The 19,843-nt window shown below is 52.6% G+C and overlaps 7 protein-coding genes across 7 annotated transcripts; 3 read left to right on the top strand and 4 right to left on the bottom strand.

Moving 5' to 3' along the window:
* Window positions 1–17: 17 nt before the first annotated feature.
* On the top strand, window positions 18–671 carry M406DRAFT_326487 (uncharacterized protein; the record flags this gene model as incomplete). The annotated part of the gene is made up of 2 exons (XM_040920091.1): window positions 18–469; window positions 524–671. The coding sequence occupies 2 exons, from the start codon at window positions 18–20 to the stop codon at window positions 669–671; spliced, it is 600 nt and encodes a 199-aa protein (XP_040782048.1).
* Window positions 672–908: 237 nt separating this feature from the next.
* Window positions 909–1,883, bottom strand: M406DRAFT_36423 (uncharacterized protein; the record flags this gene model as incomplete). The annotated part of the gene is made up of 1 exon (XM_040923997.1): window positions 909–1,883. The coding sequence occupies one exon, from the start codon at window positions 1,881–1,883 to the stop codon at window positions 909–911; it is 975 nt and encodes a 324-aa protein (XP_040782049.1).
* Window positions 1,884–2,188: 305 nt separating this feature from the next.
* Window positions 2,189–3,579, bottom strand: M406DRAFT_285978 (GroES-like protein; the record flags this gene model as incomplete). The annotated part of the gene is made up of 3 exons (XM_040918652.1): window positions 2,189–2,410; window positions 2,522–3,014; window positions 3,110–3,579. 3 exons carry the CDS (start codon window positions 3,577–3,579, stop codon window positions 2,204–2,206), a joined length of 1,170 nt encoding a protein of 389 aa, XP_040782050.1. The 3' UTR covers window positions 2,189–2,203.
* An 866-nt stretch (window positions 3,580–4,445) lies between these two features.
* M406DRAFT_59863 (uncharacterized protein) lies at window positions 4,446–7,049 on the top strand (the record flags this gene model as incomplete). The annotated part of the gene is made up of 6 exons (XM_040924652.1): window positions 4,446–4,508; window positions 4,554–4,630; window positions 4,750–4,859; window positions 5,011–5,365; window positions 5,430–6,072; window positions 6,144–7,049. The coding sequence occupies 6 exons, from the start codon at window positions 4,446–4,448 to the stop codon at window positions 7,047–7,049; spliced, it is 2,154 nt and encodes a 717-aa protein (XP_040782051.1).
* Window positions 7,050–7,492: 443 nt separating this feature from the next.
* On the bottom strand, window positions 7,493–8,582 carry M406DRAFT_326490 (uncharacterized protein; the record flags this gene model as incomplete). Its single annotated transcript, XM_040920092.1, has 3 exons — window positions 7,493–7,704; window positions 7,813–8,434; window positions 8,517–8,582. The coding sequence occupies 3 exons, from the start codon at window positions 8,580–8,582 to the stop codon at window positions 7,493–7,495; spliced, it is 900 nt and encodes a 299-aa protein (XP_040782052.1).
* A 1,402-nt stretch (window positions 8,583–9,984) lies between these two features.
* Window positions 9,985–11,076, bottom strand: M406DRAFT_25195 (family 31 glycosyltransferase; the record flags this gene model as incomplete). Its single annotated transcript, XM_040916798.1, has 1 exon — window positions 9,985–11,076. A coding segment is annotated over one exon (1,092 nt), but the record flags the coding sequence as incomplete, so codon positions are not given.
* Window positions 11,077–15,967: 4,891 nt separating this feature from the next.
* On the top strand, window positions 15,968–19,580 carry M406DRAFT_336613 (uncharacterized protein; the record flags this gene model as incomplete). Its single annotated transcript, XM_040921167.1, has 4 exons — window positions 15,968–16,184; window positions 16,263–17,431; window positions 18,746–19,133; window positions 19,348–19,580. 4 exons carry the CDS (start codon window positions 15,968–15,970, stop codon window positions 19,578–19,580), a joined length of 2,007 nt encoding a protein of 668 aa, XP_040782054.1.
* Between the last annotated feature and the right edge of the window lie 263 nt (window positions 19,581–19,843).

Here is a 19,843-nt window from a genome sequence, read left to right on the forward strand (position 1 = left end):
CCCAACTTTTCCAGGCCATGGACACAGACGCCAACAGAATGACCGGACCAGACAAGTGGGAAGCTATCATAAATGAACACATCGTCCTGGCAAAGCGATGTCAGACAACCAGCTTCCACGACGCCCCTGAGAAGCTGTTTCCACACGCAAGCCTCGAGCCTCCCCAGGTTGATACGAGCACTAATACAAGTCCCATCAACCTCAAGCTGATCGACCTGCACAGAGACACCGTCCGCGCCGGCCGCAAGGCCTATGGCAAATTTCACGCTGTCATCGAGGGACTCAAGACGGAGAGGCCCAAGGAAGACGCGTGGGAGGACAAGATTGGCTCTGCGGCCATCATCGCCAAGGACAAGATGGTCGGGATCCTGGATAAGATGGTGGATGGTGGTAAAGGAGTCCTCCGGGACATTTCCGACGAGAGTGCACAGGTCGAGAATGCCAAATACTTGAACTTTTGTGTGAACGGGTATGTCCTTTTTATGAAAAAAGCGAGTGAGGCGTTTGAGCTGGTCTATGATAGCCGCAAGGGAGGGCAGCAGCGGGTCTGGACTGCGCTTGAGACAGCTGGACGCAATGTGGATGAGGCTGAGGCGGCGGCGTTGAGATGGGTCGCTGGACGTGAAACCACCGCCATCATTCCCTCTTCCATTTCGACCTCTCCTTCTTGAGCGTTGAATGAGTTCTGCACCATCTTGCCTGGGTCAAACAAGAAAGAAGCATCTTAGCTGTATCACATTTAGGTGTCACTCACGTTCACTTCTTCATTACATGATTGCCTGGTTTTATTTTCTCATCAAAACATAAAGCAGACTGGAAGCACTGAATGTGAATTTGCTGTTTGCCCCTTAATAGTGGACCAGAGCCTCGTTTTCAGGCCATGAATGGACTGAAAGCCTAGGCCCCTTTCACAATTTCAGCAGCCTTTCAGCATTCTTGTGTGTGATCATCTCAAGCTCCTCTGGAGTAACCATTCCGCTGCCAGCCAACTCCTCAAGAAATCGCGGGCCAAGTTCCATCTTCTCAAAAGGATAATCAATGCTGTACATGATCCTATCAATTTTGGTATTCCTCAACAAAGTCGCCAAAGGGTTCAGACTGAACATGCTGCTTGTTGTCACCCAGACATTCTCGTCCCACACCTCCTTGAGCGACCTATTGACATGCTTCATCTTGAAGAGCGGCAGCCTGATGGCCCGGTCCAAGTAATACGGCACCATCTCGCCCATGTGCCCGAGGATCAGTTTCAGCTTGGGAAACCGGTCAAACACGCCTGCCGAGTAGAGCTTGAGGAAGTGCAGGCCGACGTTCTCATGCCAGCCCCAAGCACCGCTGGACAAGGCGATGGCCACATGAGGGGGATAATTACCCGCATAGTACTTCTCGACCGTCTCCTGCGTCTGGGGCGTCGGGTGCGGGTAGATGGGCACATCCAGCCTCTCAGCGGCCTCGAAGACAGGCCAGAACTTTTCGTCGTCGTAGTGCGTTCCGTCTTCAAGATGGTTGTCGACCAGCGCGCCCAGGAGGCCGAGATGCTTGACAGCACGCTCGAGCTCCTCTGCTGCCTCTTTGGGGTGCGCCATCGGCAGCACGGCAAACCCGCCCAGGCGTTTGGGGTTCTTTTGGACAGCTGCTGCCATCTCGTCGTTGGCGCCGCGGCACCCTGCGATATTGGACACTCCTATGCCGGGGATGTGCGACATGATCTGGAAAGACACGTTGTTGGCGTCCATGTCCGCGAGGCGGTTCGAGCCGTGGTCCCATAGCTGTTCGCGGGCCTTGGGGAAGACTTTCCACATCGCCTCGTAGAACTCACTGTCGGAGCCGAGGGACGGGAACGCCACATGCTCTTCTAAGGTGATTGTTCTGGTTATGGAAGCCATGATGAAGTTGGTGCACTGGCGGTTTGATCATTGTCTCGCTCACCCACAGTCGGTCCAACCCAGTGTAGGCTTTTCTATACAGTACAGTGTAGCTGATCACAGGACATAGACGGAAGTAGGTTTAAGTCCGGTTAACATCGTGCTAAGCCCGAGCAAAGCTCACCGCCAGTGGAATTCATGGAACTGAGGCGAAGGAAACCAAATCTGAATTCCTCTTGCACCGACTTATTTTTACTTACAGATGTTCATTGTTTGCTCGAAAATATTCAAGTTACATCAATGTTCACTGTTCTTAGGTCCTCAATTTGATGACTTTAGATTTAGAACAACACAGTCTCCGTGTCGTCTACTATGTGAACCTTGATGCTTCCATTCCTCGGGTCCGATGACAAAGTCAGCCCTTCTAAAGCCTTTTCCAATGGGTACGTGTGTGTCACCAGTTTTTTCATATCAATAATGCCTCCACTCATACAGGCGATGCCTGCTGGCCATGTGTCCGTATAGCGATTGATAAAGCGGAGTTCGATCTAAAGAAGAATTTGTGAGCACTCGGCCTTTTCCTTTGCTGAGAACCACAGCAGAGTAGTAGCATTGAGAAGATGATGTGTGTTCTGGGGGAAATGCTCGGGAATTCATACCTCTGCCAATGAAAGGTGCATAAATGGCAAGTTGTTCATAATATCCCTGCCGACGCCCACCACCACTACCCTGCCTCCACGACGAACCGTAAACGCTGCGGTGCAGACGCTCGACTCAACACCGGTGCACTCAATCACACACGGCGGCGCAAGATACTCCTCACCAACCTCGCCTTCACCTCCACGAGCACCAAACAGGTTCCTAATCCCCCTCGCATTGCCTCGCGCGTCGAGGGATGTGTCGACTTTATAGGTAAGACAGGACGGCACGAGCTGTTTGGCGAACTCGAGACGGCCTGGCTCCACATCTGTGATGACGATGGGATGAGCACCAGATGCCCGAGATGCAAGGAGAGCTGTCAGACCGATAGGTCCGGCACCGCAGATGACTGCTCCGCGTCCGAGGGTGAGGTTGGCGACCCGCAGAGCCTGGAGGACAACGCTCAGAGGCTCGAGGAGGGCGGCTTCGGCGAATGTCATGCTATCAGGCATCCTGAGCTCTCACAACTCAACTCTTTCGTTAGCAGGCGTTTTTCATTCAAGACCTAGAGACCAGGCATCTCTCATTCGCGCCACAGCCCACTCAACTTGTACAGCCATCTCGCAGGATGGACTTTATACCGCTGCAGCGTTCCGTCGTAAGGATAAACCCCAGAAAACCGAACGTCTTCGCAAAGGTTGTACTTCCCCATCCCACACAGGAAACACTTCTCACACGGCACGCCCGGCTCGACAGCCACCTTGTCCCCAGGCTGCAAGCTCGTCACGCCCTCGCCACACCTGACTACCACCCCCGCCCCTTCGTGGCCCAGGATGCAGTCGCCCTCGACGACGAGCGACCCTATCCGGCCGGACTTCCAGAAGTGCACATCCGAGCCGCATATTCCTGTCGTCTTGACGTGCACGAGGACCTCTCCTGGGCCGGGTGCGTAGATGGGGGCCTCGACCAGTTTGAGCTGGTGGTCGGCGGTGACTTGGAGGGAGGAATTGGGCAGGGGACCTTGAATGGTTTCGCGATGATGGTCGTGCTGTGTGGTTGTGATATTCTGTGATGCCATTTCTATTTTATTCTTATGCTTCCTTTTTCTTTATTGCGCAGTTGTGACTTTGTGAGATCATGATATGGGGAATAAAGAAAATGTATATATAAAGTGCACACCCAGTTAATCAGTTTACGGACTCATTCAAATGAAGAGGCTGAATTTCGTGATTAATCTCATGAATATCAAACTTCGCTCAAAGAAAATACTCAAAAAATTAATTGCCTTTACTGGCTGCCGATGGGGTTCCATAGATAAGTGACCCTCCCCCTCTCTTCTCCTCACGACCGAACACGTCGACGCCCCCGCTGTGGATGCAAATCATATGTCCGTCACCGGAAGAGCAAACCATGATCATCCAAACAAGGCCTCATCAGTATATGATGATGTTAGGGTCAAAGACGTCCGCCGCCACCACACCTTCTCGGTGATTTGGAATCTCCGCGGCCAGGGCGCCCCTATGATAGGTTGGTTTATAGAGGCTTCTTTTTTGCGATTACATTTTTCTTGTTGACCCTTTTGAGGGTCTTGAACAAGAGTCGGATTGCCTACTTTGGTAAGCCGGGTCGTTCGCGGAGAATTTCCCCAGATCTTTGCCCCGTGATTATCAGCATCTTTCTCCCGAAACTAGATCTGGGGATTGGGCAATGAGGGTCTCTTGCTAATGCGGGCGGTGGAGAGCCGTTGAGGTGACGGTAGACGTTGAAGTATCCAATCATTGCCACGATTCGGTGTGGCAATGTTGACAACTAATTTTTCCTATAAATTTCAATGGACGTACAGCGCCTCTATTTTCTCTTTGCGGAGCTTTAGTGAATCAACATCTTTCCAATTTCGTTTCCGAATAGAACTCTCTATCCTTGAAGATATTCCCAAATGTAAAGATGGCGCCAGGAAGGCTGGAGCAAAACGGAGGCACCGCCCTCCACACCGTCCAGGACGAACTCGTCACGAAGAAGCAGCAGCCCGCTTCTGCGACGGACCTGTCCAAGCACCATGATCATGTCCTAAAGACATACCGTATTCTGATTGCTGATCTATGCCAGCAATACAACATGGGCCACCCGGGGTGAGTCACCAATGCAGAAGAAAAAAGAAGAAAAAAAACAAAAGTTACATTGTTATATGCTCTCGACCAAGGCCGGCACGGATTCAAGGCTAATCATGGACACATGTCCCAATGAGCAGTGGCGCAATCGGCATGGCAGCCATAGGTGTGAGTCTGTGGAAATATGTGATGCGTTACGCACCTCACAGTCCGGACTGGTTCAACAGAGATCGTTTTGTCCTGTCAAATGGTGAGCTCCGTCATTCATCATTGAACTGCATGAAAAGCGATTCTCAGCACCCTCCAACCAGTCAACTTTGAGAAGATTCAGAAAATGTCCGGGGAAAAAACAGGGAAGAAGGAGACGACGAGATTATGAATTCTAACACACCAATATCCAGGACACACCTGCCTCTTCCAATACTCCTTCCTACACTTGGTAGGTTACAAAGCTATGACCTTTGACCAATTAAAGTCCTACCACTCCGAGCGCGCAGACTCCCTCTGCCCAGGCCACCCAGAGATCGAGATTGAAGGCATCGAGGTGACCACGGGACCCCTAGGCCAGGGCGTCGCCAACGCCGTGGGCCTCGCTATGGCGACCAAGAACCTGGCGGCGACATACAACAAGCCCGGGCTCGACATAGTCTCCAACCACACCTGGTGCATGGTAGGCGACGCCTGTCTGCAGGAGGGCGTGGGTCTGGAGGCTATCTCGCTCGCTGGGCACTGGAAGTTGAACAACCTGACGATCATGTGAGTTTTGTACTTCTTACACACCTAATTCATGACAATCAATCAGTCTGATGGCGGTGTATAGCTACGACAACAACCAGATCACCTGTGACGGGTCAGTCGACATGGTAAACAACGAAGACATCAACGCCAAGATGCGTGCTTGCGGGTTTGACGTTCTTGAGGTCCAAGATGGCTGCTACGACATTGAGAGAATCATTCAAGCCCTAGAGAAGGCCAGGCAGTCCAACGACAAGCCCGTGTTCATCAACATTAAGACCACCATCGGTCTGGGCAGCGCAGTCGCTGGCAAGGCAGCCTCCCATGGCGCACCCTTCGGCGTAGACGACGTGAAGAGGATGAAGCAGGCCAATGGTTTGGATCCCGAAAAGCATTTTGAGATCAGTGACGAGGTCAGGGCCTTCTTTGCCAACCTGCCAGAGAGGGGAGAGGAATTGGTACGGGAGTGGGAAAACCTGTTGGGACGGTACTGCCAGGAGTTTCCGGAGCTGGGTGAGGAGCTGCAGTCTCGCATGCGTGGTGAGATTCGTAAGGACTGGCGAGATTTGATCCCCAAGACTTTTGATACTGCGCCCACGGCAACTCGGGTGTCTGGAGGGCAGGTCATCAACCCGCTCGCAAAGGAGATCAACTCCTTCATGGTTGGCACGGCAGACCTGTCTCCGTCTGTCAATATGATCTGGGATGGAAAAGTGGACTTTCAACCTGTGGGCCTCCTCCCTTCACCTCTCATTTATCAGCCTTGATCACCATAGCTAATGATTTCGCGATATTATAGCCCGATCTCAAAACCTCCTGTGGCATCAACGGCGCCTACTCAGGTCGCTACATCCACTACGGCGTCCGCGAGCACGCCATGGCCGCCATAGCCAACGGCCTCGCTGCCTACAATCACGGCACCTTTCTCCCCATCACATCCTCCTTCTTCATGTTTTACCTCTACGCCGCGCCCGCTGTCCGCATGGGCGCCCTCCAAAACCTCCACGTCATCCACGCCGCCACCCACGACTCCATCGGCGCCGGCGAGGACGGCCCCACCCACCAGCCCATCGAGCTGGCCTCCTTGTACCGTGCCATGCCGAGCCTGCTCTACCTCCGCCCTGGAGATGCCGAGGAGACCGCCGGTGCCTGGACCGTGGCCATCGCGCACAAAGACGGCCCGAGTATTGTCAGCGAGAGCCGCCACAAGGTCCCCCAGCTGCACGGCGGTGGCGGCGCTGGCGGCCTGACGAGCAGGGATGGCGTGGCCAAGGGCGCATATGTCCTCCGCGAGGCTGACGATGGCACCGTGGCCGATATCACGATCATCGGTGTAGGTGCTGAGCTCTCGTTCGCGGTGAACGTGGCCGACGAGCTCAGGAGACGCGGTGTCAGCGCGAGGGTGGTCAGCTTTCCGTGCTGGCGGCTGTTCGAAATGCAGCCTATCGAGTATCGCCGCCAAGTACTTTCTCGTCACGGGCCAGGCGGTATCCCTGCAGTGGTCATTGAGCCTTATGCACCGAACGGATGGGAAAGATATGCGGATGCAGGAATCAGTTTGCGTACGTTCGGGCACAGTCTGCCTGGCAAATATATCTACCAACACTTCGGTTTCGAGACAACAAAGATGACTGAAAAAGTCGTCAGATACCTGCATGGTATCAAAGATGGCAGGTATATCAAAGGGGAGTTTGTTGACTTGTGATCAAACTAGGGGATTGGCTGGGTAAAGGGCGGTGAAGGGAAAGGAGGACACCAGGGGCGCTGAGTCTTCGGACATTCGACAGGATGTGATTACGTCTATATAAAGACAATGCAGGAGCAAGATAGGAGGATCGTCTAATCATGATGATACTGGGGTCGGTGACTGTGAGTGGCGAAATGCTTGACGCACACACGTCTGGACACGCACACATCTTCTTTGGGTTCAGACAGACAGGAGACAGCAGATATATGGAGTGTGTGTAATTGCTCGAGAGTCATTCTAGGGTAAAATCAACCTCATGTTTACAAGCTCAGTGACCAGCGCCCCCAGTCGATGATGGCCAAAGACCGTCACCCTCGCTACAAAGACCCCCACCATTCGCCAAACACGAAATCGGAGGATAGAAACAAGACAAGACCATAAACAAGGAGTCGACGACAAGTCTAGGGGAAATCACAGCGGATCACCTCCACCGGCATAGGCTCCTTCAGCTTGATGATGCGAACCTTCTTTCCGTACTCTTCCTCCTTCTCCTGGTACTTCTCAATCGGAAGCGGAATCCAAGGGAACCAGGACTTCATGGGAAGGCAGCGGACGTTCTTGTCCTCCTTTTCGAGGTAGTACTTGATGTGATCCACGACAAATTGGTCATGATCTGTGACAATGTCAGCATGGTACATGGTGCCGAGAGACGGAGGGCCGGCTGGGGGAGGGTCGCCCTGGCCAAGAACACAAGGGCAGACAGAGATGAGAGATCACTTACTAGTCCAAGCCTCATCGCCATCAGGCCAGACTTGCTGCTCGTAGTGCCCCTTAGGGCCGTGGTAGACAACCTTGACGTAGCCCTTGGGATGGTGAGGATCCACCCCATGATTATCATCATCATAGTCAGGGTAGTCAGGATAGTCTGGGTAGCAGTTCTTGTCCTTGCGGGGATGGCATTCGTAGTCTTTGTCTTCATGCTTCGCCTTGTGGCAGTCCCAGTCCCAAGGTTTGCAGAAGTCGTGAGGATACGGGTGTCGGTCCCGGCACTTGGTGTCATCCGGCTGGCAGTAGCCTTCCTCCTTCTTCTTTTTGTAGCACGAGTCGTCATTCTTGTGGCAGTCCTTGTACTTGTCGCAACCGTCGTAGTCGTAGTAGCACCTATCGTAGCACTTGCCGTAGCTCTTGTCGTAGTTTTTGCAGTGATCATTGTAGTCATCGTAGTCATGGCAGTCCTTGTAGCAAGGCTTGTCGTACGGGTGACACTTCTTGTACTGGTCCCAGTACTTCTTGTAACAATCACTGTCGTTGTAGGGATAGCAGTCATAGCCACCGCCAATGACCAGGGCGGGACTGGCAGGGTTGAGGGTGACATCGTGAGGCAGCTCACGAGGTACTTCAACCTGTTGTAAGGGAAAAAGGGAAGTCAGAATGGGACGAGGAAGCTAGGGCAGTAGGTCTAAAAGGAAGAAAATTGTAACTCACGGCTGATGCCTGGGCAAGGCCCAGGATGAAGGGCGCGAGGGCCGCAATGGTAGCTGGGCTGAACATGATGGCGGATGGGAGTCTGTGACAGTCCGAGCAGAGGAGGTGATTTATGGCTCCACAGCTAGAAGCAAGCAGGAGAGAGTGCGTGAGAAAACAAGATTATATGAGCGTAAGTCTATTGAAGGTAGTGGAATGCTGAAGAGCCTGGGGAAAATAAATGATGGTGATGGGGCGGTCCAAAAATGGGTGGAGTGGGGGGTGGCGGAGAGAGAGATGGATGGATGAAGAAGAAGAAGAGGAAGAAAAGAGAACAACGATAAGTTAGAAGGGGGAAGAGGTTTATCTTGTCTGTTTTGATCCTCGTTGGGCGGTGCCTTCTTCGGGAGTCAAGAACTCGGCCAACAGCAGGAGCAGTTGTGTCCCTGTAGATTCCCATACTACCACCTACAGCCTCCTTCCCACTCGCCCAAGGAGGTAAGGAACGAGATATCCCCTCAGTGCAGTCACCACCCTCGAATAACTCATTAGGAAGCAACATGTGCTACTCATCTCATTCTCGCGAACGTGGCACATTTCCACTTCCACTTCCTGTCTTCTCAAAGATGGAGGGATGGAGAAGAACGTAAGATGAGAAAGTTATACAAATAAGGCAGTTGGGCAACTCCGCCCCCCAAAGGAGGGGCAAATTATACAACCAGAAGGAACAAGACATGTCTGATTTGTAGGAACTATGGGAAAGGGCGAGTGTCTCTGCCGGTGGGTTATTCTGTAGAGGGATGTAGGAGGAGCCTTCTATGCCATCGCCCATCTCTGCACCATCAGTAAGCAGAAAACAACAGGCAACTTTTTGAAAGGTAAAGACAGAAGGCGAGAGCCCATGGGAGCGACCACCATCAAAGCACCAAGCACAGTGAACGTCAACGGGCAAGGTTGAATGGGCTGTAGTCACTTCGGCAGGAGCTCTGGTCGTGAATCACATTGATCTATTCGAGACGTGTGTAGAAGGATAATAGTACAATTGTGTATTGGCGAAGCATAGAAACTTGCTCTGGTGTAATGCCTGTGTATACCGTGCTGTTGTTACTCATAAAATCGTGATGCCTAGCGTATTGATGCTCAGAAAGAGGCCCCTCCGCGCCCCAGTTGCGGCGTGCCGTGTGGCGTGTGTGAGAATTGGGCTCACGCGTCCAGGTGCTCCTGTCCCTGCGGAGGTTCATTGAACTGGAGCCTCCTTTGTCCCCATGTTAACCTCTTGGTTCCACCAGCAGCTCTTCTCCTTCCGACTCAAGGTTTGGATCAAGACCTGTGTGATGGCAGTCCGTCTCCTTGGAGTCAAAGTCAGGGGTTCCATCTCGATGGCAAAGATGCTGGAAATGGCTTTCATAGCCTCCATTCCTTGCCCGCGCCTTAGAAAGACTTCAAGTCGTTCCCCACAAGTCTGTATGCAGTCTCGAGAGAGCAGCCCTCAGCGCCAGATCATCCGAATCAACCCGTTCCCAATGCCGTTCTTTCTCCTGACATAGTACAAAGTGACGCTACCATCCAGCTCGACGACGCTTTTCTCCATCAGGAATTGTACCTTGCCCTCGTCCCTTTCCTTGAGCGGCGCGAAGCTGTAATCCCAGCTGTCCTCGATTTCCCACTCGGTGTGCTTCCAAGTATGTTCCATCGCCTGCGGGTGCTGCACCGCCAGCTCCGCGTCGCCGTAGCCGTACTTGACGATGCTGAACCCGTTGCTCATCTGCCAGCCGTCCTGGAAGCGGAAGTTCTGCAGCACGCAGGGCCGGCCGCAAACCCTGGCGACCGTCGCGACGGCGGGGATGTCGTGGTGGTGCCAGCTCTTCCAGTGGTGCACGCTCAGCGGTTGGGGCCTCGGCGCCTCATAGAACCCCGTCACGTCGCCGTGCAGGTCCAGCTGGTACAGTCCGTGCTCGAGGGTCAGCTTGGTCGTGGTGTGCCGGTGAATGCATTGGCCCACAAGCGTGTCCCCACCAGCCATCGTGCCCTCCTCGGGGAAGCATCCGTCTGCAAACGGCCGCATCGTCTCCAGCAGGGGGCGCGAGATGAAGATGCCAGCGCCGCCAACAGCGTAGAGCCCGCCATTGTTGATGTTCCACTTGTTGTCGCTCAGCGCACCCACGTACCACAGCTGGGATGGGTTGTACTTTGCTAGCATGGCCTGCACGGCGTCCAGGTCGAGGAAGAAGGTGTCGTCATCCATCAGCACAGCCCACTCCACCTGGGGCTCCATGCGGTCGTGCAGCACGCCCAGCAGTGACACAAAGCGCTCGCCCCAGCCCTGGTCTCTCTCCACCAGCGTAATGCGCTCGATCCCCGCGCCCTTGAATAGCTGCTCCATCTCCTCGGCGGAGGGCTCGCCCGGCCGCAGCGTCTCATTGCGCGGCTCGTGTACGACGACGAGGCGGGCACTGGTGCGCGCCGCCCAGTGCTGGAAGTTGCGCAGGTTCTCGGGCATGCGGTCGAGCGTCGTGGCCACGCCGAAGATCATCTTGGACGCGTCGGGCGACTGCTTCTTGGGAGGGAACTCGAGGGTGATGGAGGCCAGGGGCGTGCCGGGCGCGGGCTGCTCGAGGTCCGTGAAGTTGAAGCCCGGTGCGTCGAGTTGGTATGTCGTCAGCTTGGGCATGGTGATAGGCAGCTGGCGCTGGTAGGGGTTTTGGAGGCTGCCATCGTTGCCGACCTCCTGTCTCGCGTTCTGCTGGGCAGGAGACGGCTTGCGGCCGTGCCCGAGGGCTGGGCTGCCCTTCGTCGCCACGTCCTGCTTGACTTTGATGCTCAGCGTGGCGACCTCGACCTCTGTACCAAAGTCTGTGATGCCGAAGAGCTCGAACCGCGGGCCATTGTACTCGTCTGGCCTCTGTTCCGATACCGGTATCTGTGATACTGGCCTGCCGAACAACAGGGCGCCAGGGTCGCTCACTCTCGAGATGAAGAAGACAATAAATGTGGCGAGGAGAAGAGATGTGACGATTCTGGACCGCTTGGACGCGGCGAGCGTCACAAGAGGGGAGCCCATGGCGTCACAGGGCAGTGGGTCAATCCGAGGAATGGACGTGTGTGTGAGCTGTCTCAGCTGTCGCAGCTCTGAGCTGTAGGGTTGTATGGTTTGTAGGGGTTTAGGGTCCAAGGTTCATAGCCAAGAGAGGGCCTCTTTCCTTTTCAGCGCCTTGTTCTCTTCATGTTCACACGGAGAATGAAATTTTTTTGTTAAAGAAGTGCACAACAAGAGACAACAATAGTTTTGGGGGGAAGGAATCCAAGCCAAGTGTTCAAAGCCAGGAACATATCTCTAGGAACTTTCCAGTAAGCCCAGTGCAGCAGGCCTGCATTAGATACATGTGGCTGCATGCTGGGTAGTGCTATGTACCATAGTAAAAATAAGCTCCAGCGCCCCTCCAACGCTACAAAAGCCACCACTTCACTTTGTATGTCAGAGAGATAAGTCTAAACCCGATCTGTTGGCAGCTGTGATTAATCTGCCTCCCCGCCTGTCTTGAAGGGACCCGCCTGAATTTATTGCGCACCTCGACAGGTTGCCACCAATCATGAGCACCTACGTAGAGAGATCTTACCCATATCAGGCCACATCAGATGGAGCAGCACCTTCCTTCATCTCGTTCAGCCTGACATGGTATACTGAAGTACAGTACAGTCTGCCTTGCGACAACACCATCCCTCCTCCTCCTTTCAGCATCCTGCATACAACAAAAGTGTTCGTATCAGAATCCCGTTGAGCCGCATCCAGAAACGATCCCACCAAAGGGCTGGTTACATTCTCCTCTAGGCCCGCAAGATTCTTTCCACCGACCTCCTCATTGGCCCTGACACTCTTGCCACATGCTATGCCTGCATTACCATGAGGCACAGACCGTCAGAGTCCGGTGAGGACCACAAACCAGAGCGCGTCTTTAAACTCCATCTCTTTCTGATGAACGACAGCGCGCAATAGCAGATCCAGGTCTATCCTGGGTTTCACTAGAGGCACTTTTGCGCTCCCAAATTTGGCCTCCCACTTTCGGCCTGGGACCCCTGCAACGGAGGCAACCTTCCCATGCAGCCTGCAGCTGGGCCCTGAAAGCTTAGCTAGCCAGACCAGGGATCTGCTGATAGAATTATTCGTCCGTATGACGACACTGGCCAGTCTTAAACACCTCCATTGCCAGGACTATTGGCTTCCCAGTTGGATGATTTTGCGTGCCAAGGCTTGCGCAGTTGTTGGCGACAGAAAGGATGAACCTCAATTTGTTGAGGAAGGAAGTATTCAAAAATGGGCTCGGTGTCATTGCGAGCCAGGGCTGCTCCAAATGACGACCAGCCAATGAGACCTGGCCGCCGAACCGAGCGTGCCATAGAGTTAAGATCGTCCGGTGAGCCACCTGAGATAATCTACACCAAGCACTGCGTGCTGCTTATGTCAAACACACGAACACGAATTAAGTACAATATACAATACATAACACCGAAAGAAAAAGAAAAAGGGGGAGAAAAAGAAAAGGACTCAGAGATCGAGGGTGTCTAGTCCAGGCATGATCAGATGCTTCTAAATTCGCGATCCCGCCCTTATCTATCAGGCAACCTCTACTCCAGAGTACCATTTAGGGACTCGTTAGTGGCAGTGGCTCCAAGACTTTCGACCACGCGAGCTGCTCTTCCGCCTTCGAACGCATTGGAAACTGCCATCTTTATGCTCTAGCATGGGCGTATATCTCCGTCCACAACTTGAGAGTCCATTCCGATGTTGCTCTGGTGGTAATTGGACGTTATTCTGGGTCGCATTTCTGATCATCTGTTGGTCAGTTCTCATCAATGCATGAGGAATGCTGAGACCTTAGGCGCCTGTTCTTTCAACTGCCACGAGTCCCTCCCTTTCTTCTCTAACATCAGAAGGTTAAATGTGTAATCATACGTGTCTTCATTTCTTGATCAAACCAAGGAACTTACTTACACAGGTCTATATCTTTTACAACTGTAGCAGCAGTCTTCATGCTGTTCATAAACTCTAATAAGCTGGACTGATTACCTCTTCTGAGAGCTGAGGCGAGGTGCCTAATGCCAGTGGCTGGACACTCTTGAGAATAGAGGCAACAAGGAGAAATATTTTTCAGACTCGATTAACTTTGCCAGTAACTCTTCAAAATGGGACCAGAAACCCCCTGTTTTCTTAGGGTAATTATCAAGCCCTCACTTCACTCTTTGGAAGATATACTCAAGGGGATGATCTCCGTCTGCATCACTCCACAAAGGACTTCCTATTTCTGTTACGCTTATGATTTGGAGGCTACTTGGCAGTTCTCTCATACGGTTCAACGGAATGAGCATTTTGACAAAGTTCCCGCTTTCCATTAGACGTAATTATGGACTGACTCTTCTACATAACATAATGACCTGTATTTTCCGCCACAAGTTTTAGGATAATCAAGCTTCTCTATAGGCCTCTTCTGAGGGCAGTCACAGGATAAATAAGCGTCTCGCAACTTGCTGTGATTCTCGAAGCAGACTCAGTACTGCTCCTGAACTGTTAACTTCCAACACGAACTCAATTGTTACTGCGTGTATGCTCAAGTACGTACTCGCTTAAAGAATTTGCCGGACGCATTCTGATCACTGCCATTCTCGCATAAACTGAACGCGATGTGTTTTGAGGTGTGGTCAGTACTCCTCTGGTTTGTCAGTGACTATGTTTGGGGCTGTTTCCAATCAAAGGTACGGTCGAAGCTGTCCCCTTATCGAGTGGACATTGTTCTGGGTGCCTTATTCAATATCGACTTCTCCTCAATCCATATATAGCATCTTCCACACGCGTAAAGCCATCCACTTTGTACAGACTTATAATCTTACGACCTCCCTGACTTCTATCATACCTTCTCAACAACCAGTGACTCAAAAACTTCCACTTCACATCTCCCTGTTCTTCACGAACTTCAACCAAATCATTACCTCAACCGTTCCTATTAAACAGTCTCCCCACGTTCAAAGTTCACTTCCCTCTAGACGGAGTTTCTTTGATAACTTTTGCAGTCTAGCAACTTTTCTAATACCTTTCTCACTCCAGTCATCTTTCATTGAGAACTGACTTTCGTCCTACTCTTTCAACTTCAAATCTCTGTCATTCTTGATGGAAAATGTTTAATACGTACATTTCCCAGGCCAGGCATGCGTTCCCTCATATCCGACTTTCTAACTTCACCAACCTTTTCGAGTAAACTTTTTCGCATTCACTTCAGGTCGTCTAGGCTTAGAATCCATCACTGCCAACCTCCTGACTTTCAGAATCGTTCCCAGACAATCTTCTCACATCTGCCACAAAATATTCAGACCTGAAAAGTTTTTGGTCTTGTTTCGATCTCTTAGCGACCTGCTTGCGTAAGTATCATCCATTCTGTTGAGCAGTCTTCTCTTGCATGTTACTTCCCCCTCAGACCTGACTTTTTTCGCACCTAACCTTCCAACTTCTACCACCATTCTCGAACAATTTTGTCGTATGGATCACAACTCATTGTGCCTCATCATTTTCATAATTTTCGAAGTCATAATCAGCTCCGCATCAATATCGCCCCCCCGCGCCCCTCGCCCCTCGCCCCTCGCTGGACAACTCGCTGATGCCCATCCTCCGCCTCCGCCTCTGCCTCCTTCTAAAACAATATATTGACATATTTTTCTGCGCACCAAACCTTCCGACGTCTACCGTCATCCTCCAGAAGTCTTCTTACACTCACCGTAGTTCGTCTAGCCCTAACCGAATCCTTGTCAGACAATTATCTTGGCCTGTAGGTCTGCTCATTTTCCCCAACCCTGTACTCATTCACTTTTCGTCTCTTTGTGACTTCAACCTCTCCAGCTATCTTCTTACGCGCGCCACGTCTCGTCTAAAACTAACCTGATCCACAACAAGGTTTCCTGACCTACAACTTCGTCAATCGCGTCGTCCCATACTAAAAACAACTCCAGCACCTGGTCTGTTGTCAATAGTTTAACACACTTCAACGATCAGGTGCTCCTTGGCCTTGAGCCCAGTCAAAATGAGTAAACAAAGCAATCTCTCGGACCCTCGACGTCAACGGCTCGTCGCCGACTACATTCTAGGCGGTCGATCCAGCCCCTCGACCCCTCGTCCTCCTGCTCGCATCGCCTTCCCCGGCCAGCCTCTAGTGGAGGACGGCACGCGCTCTTCTGACACCGCTTCTCACTCCCCTTATTACGCTCTCTCGCATGCCCCTTCGCAGGTTCCTTCTCACCAGTCTCCTGACGCGTCTCCTGACGCGCCTCGTGACGCTCATTCTGAAACCAACCCTGACACTCCCTCTGTTCCTACCCCTCCCCTTACGACTGGCAGCAACCCAGCTGCCGATTTTCCACCTGCTTCCCCTGAGCTCGTCAATCTTCCTCTCGAAACTAGCCCTGAGCCCTTTTATCCTCATCTAGTCGGCATGGATGCAAACGGCGACGAGCTGCAGCAAGCTCACCGAGAGCTGCAGCAGGACGTACGAAACCTGCTGGTCCTGCCTCCCATCAACATCCCTCGTGAGCAGAGGGTACAGACGCCGCGCCAGATGCGCTGCCAACTGATGGAGCACCAGAAGGTCTGCTTGAGCTGGCTGATGCGGCAGGAAGAGGATCGCAACAAGCGAGGTGGCCTCCTTGCAGGTTTGTGGTTGTCCATCCCAAAGTTGACTCCCGTTGTTTTCTCAGCTTGCTAACCACTCATTTTACTACAAATTACAGACGGTATGGGCTTGGGGAAAACCATCCAAGCTTTGGCCCTCATCGTCGCCCGTCCGTCCTCTGACGGAGCCCGCAAGACTACGCTCATCGTTGCCCCGCTCGCCTTGCTGCGACAGTGGCAGAGCGAAATCGAGACCAAGATCAAGCCCCAATACCAACTCAAGACAATCGTTTTCCACGGCGGTATCAAGGGAACCACGTCGGTCGACGAGGTTCTTGATCATGACATCGTCCTCTGTACCTACGGAAAGCTCACAGCAGAGTACAAGGCTCGATTTGAACTGAACAAGCTGAAGGGAGTGGCCATCCTCCACCCCCAGTCCTTGTTCTACCGTGTCATACTCGATGAAGCTCACAACATCAAGAACAAGTCCACCAAGGCGTCGCTTGCTGCTGCCGCCATTCAATCCGAATATCGACTCTGCATGACGGGAACACCGTTCATGAACCGCGCGGCGGAGATTTACCCCCTCATCCGTTTCCTGCGCATCGCACCTTACGACAGATGGGAGCGCTTCAGCGAGGAGATTGACCGGCCTATCCAGAAGTGGGATGGGGATCGAGGCGCGGCAGCACTGCGCAAGCTCCAGGCCGTCATCCGAAGCATCACCATACGACGGACGAAGGAATCGCGTCTTGATGGGCAGCCCATCATTCGACTTCCCCCTCGCCGAGAAGAGGACGCCCACACCCAGTTCGACCCGGACCAGGCCGCATTCTACCACGCCCTCGAGTGTCAGCAGCGCCTCAAGTTTAACAAGTATCTGAAGGCTGGCACCGTACTGAAGAACTACATTTATGTCCTCGTGCTGCTGCTCCGCCTCCGACAGGCCTGCGACCACCCTCATCTGATCAAGAACCATGGCACTCCCGAGGGTACCAGTCTTGGCGCCGACGAGATGCTCGCCCTCGCACTGAAGCTGAAGCCTGACGTGGTTGCGCGGATCAAGGCCCAAGAGCAGTTCGAGTGCCCCATCTGCGATGCTGTTCCCGAGAACGCTGTCATCATCAGCCCCTGCGGTCACTCTATCTGCCCTGAGTGCTTCGCCCTTGGCATGTCAGTCCGCGAGACCCAAGATGATGGTGGCAGGCAGATGGAGATGAAGTGCCCTGAGCCTGGCTGCCGTGTCCTTGTCACTGGAACGAATGTCGTGATGCATAACTTCTTTGTTGATGCTCATGCAGAGGGATCAAGGCCTGCATCCGTCCAAATTTCTGACAATCAGGAGCAGGAATCCGAGGGAGAGGACTATGGCTTCTACGCCAATGATGTTGAAGAGATCAGAAAGCGCACTGATTCCATGGTCATCACAGACTATGGAGGTAGACCTTTCCAAAATGATTTTTCTTTCGAGGAGGACTATGAGGAAGGTGGATTTCCTGACGACGAATTTCCCTTTGATGAACTGGACAATGTTACAGAAGTCCAAGAGGTTCTCATGAATGAGAATATGGAGGATACCTCTGATTGTAGTCCTGAGCATGGTGCTGAGCCAGAGATTTCTCCTTGGCGTGGCAATTCTGGTGGACTGTTCATGACCCAGAGCCCGGAGCAATCCATGATTCAGAACCCCAACCCGGGTCTAGAGTTCATGGACCTTGACAATGACGATGAACAAGGCTCTGCGAATGCCATGGGTGAGCTCCAGAACAATGAGCAAACAGCACAGCTTGTGCACAACAGTGGAGACATCTTTCCAGAGGCTGAAGCCCTGGAAGTCAGACATCTGGCATCAGCCAATGTCAAGCAGCCTCACCCCACACCTTCCACCCACGCGTCTGCGAGCATGACCTTGAAGGGTACTGCTGCTGATCCCATTGATCTAGATGATGACAATCTAGATGAGATCATTGCTTTGGGCTCGATGGCCTCCAATAATTATGAAGACGGAGCCATCAAAGACGAGGATCAGGTGATGGACGAGGATATTGTTCTATCTTATGATGGAGCTGGGTCGCCAGGCCCTGCAACCAAGCGCTACAGAGAGCAACTCCAACGGAAACGACGACAAGCTGCTGAGGCTGAGGCTCATGACAACGATCGCGCAGTGAGCATGGTTCCCAAGCGAGACTGGGAGCTGAGCTACAACGCAAACCGTGTGAACAAGAGACCCAGGGTGTCCTACAACCTGAATCGTCCAGGCCAGAAGCCGGAGAGTTCAGTGGTCACTCCTTTGGGCACCTACCGTTCCTCCAACCAAGAGTCTCGGGAAGATCTTTCAGACGTCAAATATGAGCCCTTTAGCAGCAGAGCTTCAGTTGTCACGAGTACTACCCGGGACCATCCCATTATCATTGATGATGATAATGACGATGAGAACGAGCCTGCTGCACCACAGAGCGCTGGACCCGGCCGTCCATTTACTCTCAGACGCCAACGCAGCAACATCGACCCAGATGAACCTCTCGAGACCATCGAGAATTGCTGCAATAAGAACAAGGGCAAAGGCAAGGCCGTCTCACGCAGAACGAAGAGCAATCAGAACTACCTCTCGCTCGGCCAACTCCGCAACGATGCCTTCAGAAATGCAGAGGCGATGCACCGGTACCGCCGCCGGCTCCGTAAAGAGTGGGTGTCCAGCGCCAAAATCGACAAGATCATGTCCCTCCTGGCCGACATCCGCCGACACCAGCCGCGAGAGAAGACTCTCATTTTCTCACTCTGGACATCCTTCCTTGACCTGCTAGAGGTCCCCATTCAGGACGTTGGCTTTGGCTACACGCGCTACGACGGCTCCATGCGGCCTGACACCCGTGACGCGGCTGTCAAGAATTTCATGGAGAATCCAGACGTGGAGGTGATGCTCGTGAGCCTGACGGCAGGCAATGCTGGTTTAAATTTGACTGCTGCGAGCCAAGTCATCATATCTGGTACGTTTCCTTTTTTTCCCTCCTTTTTTTTTCCTTTTCTTTTTTTTTTATGAAGCCCCGCCCCTTTTTCTTTTTCCCCATCTGTCTTTCTGTCATTTTTTATTGCATCTCACTTCCAGACGAAGCACTTGTCTTCTCTTGACCACGTACTCTACTCCTTATCAAAACAAGAATGGATATGGAGAGGAAATACATTCTAACACTCCATATGTAGAGCCCTTTTGGAACCCCTTCACGGAAGAGCAGGCCATTGATCGTGCGCACCGCATCGGCCAGATGCGCAGGGTGACGGTCCACCGCGTGCTGATCGCGGGTACTGTAGAGGATCGCATCCTTGCTCTGCAGTCGAAGAAGAAGGCTCTTGTCAACGCAGCATTGAGTGAGGAGGGTGCCTCCTACACTGGCAGGCTGAGCATTGAGGAGCTGCAGAGCCTCTTTGGTGTTTGAGAGTGATATGTGAACGAGGCCTGGTTAGTTATCCATGCGAATATGAGCATGGACATTGTCATCTTATCATGGCTAAGGCATCTTGTTGTTGAAGCATCTTGGCCAAGACACCGTTCAACTTGAGGGCATATACTTCATAGCATGGTGGCATGGTGGGCTGGCATACCAGGAGATTTCTTTTGGTGGTAGGAATTATGACGAGATCTTGCTTGCCAAGTTACTAGGCTCATGCAAATGAGCTCTTGGGCATTCTGCCCAGGTAC

Source organism: Cryphonectria parasitica, assembly GCF_011745365.1.
Source record: "Cryphonectria parasitica EP155 unplaced genomic scaffold M406scaffold_1, whole genome shotgun sequence".
NCBI classification, from domain to species: Eukaryota; Fungi; Ascomycota; class Sordariomycetes; order Diaporthales; family Cryphonectriaceae; genus Cryphonectria; species Cryphonectria parasitica.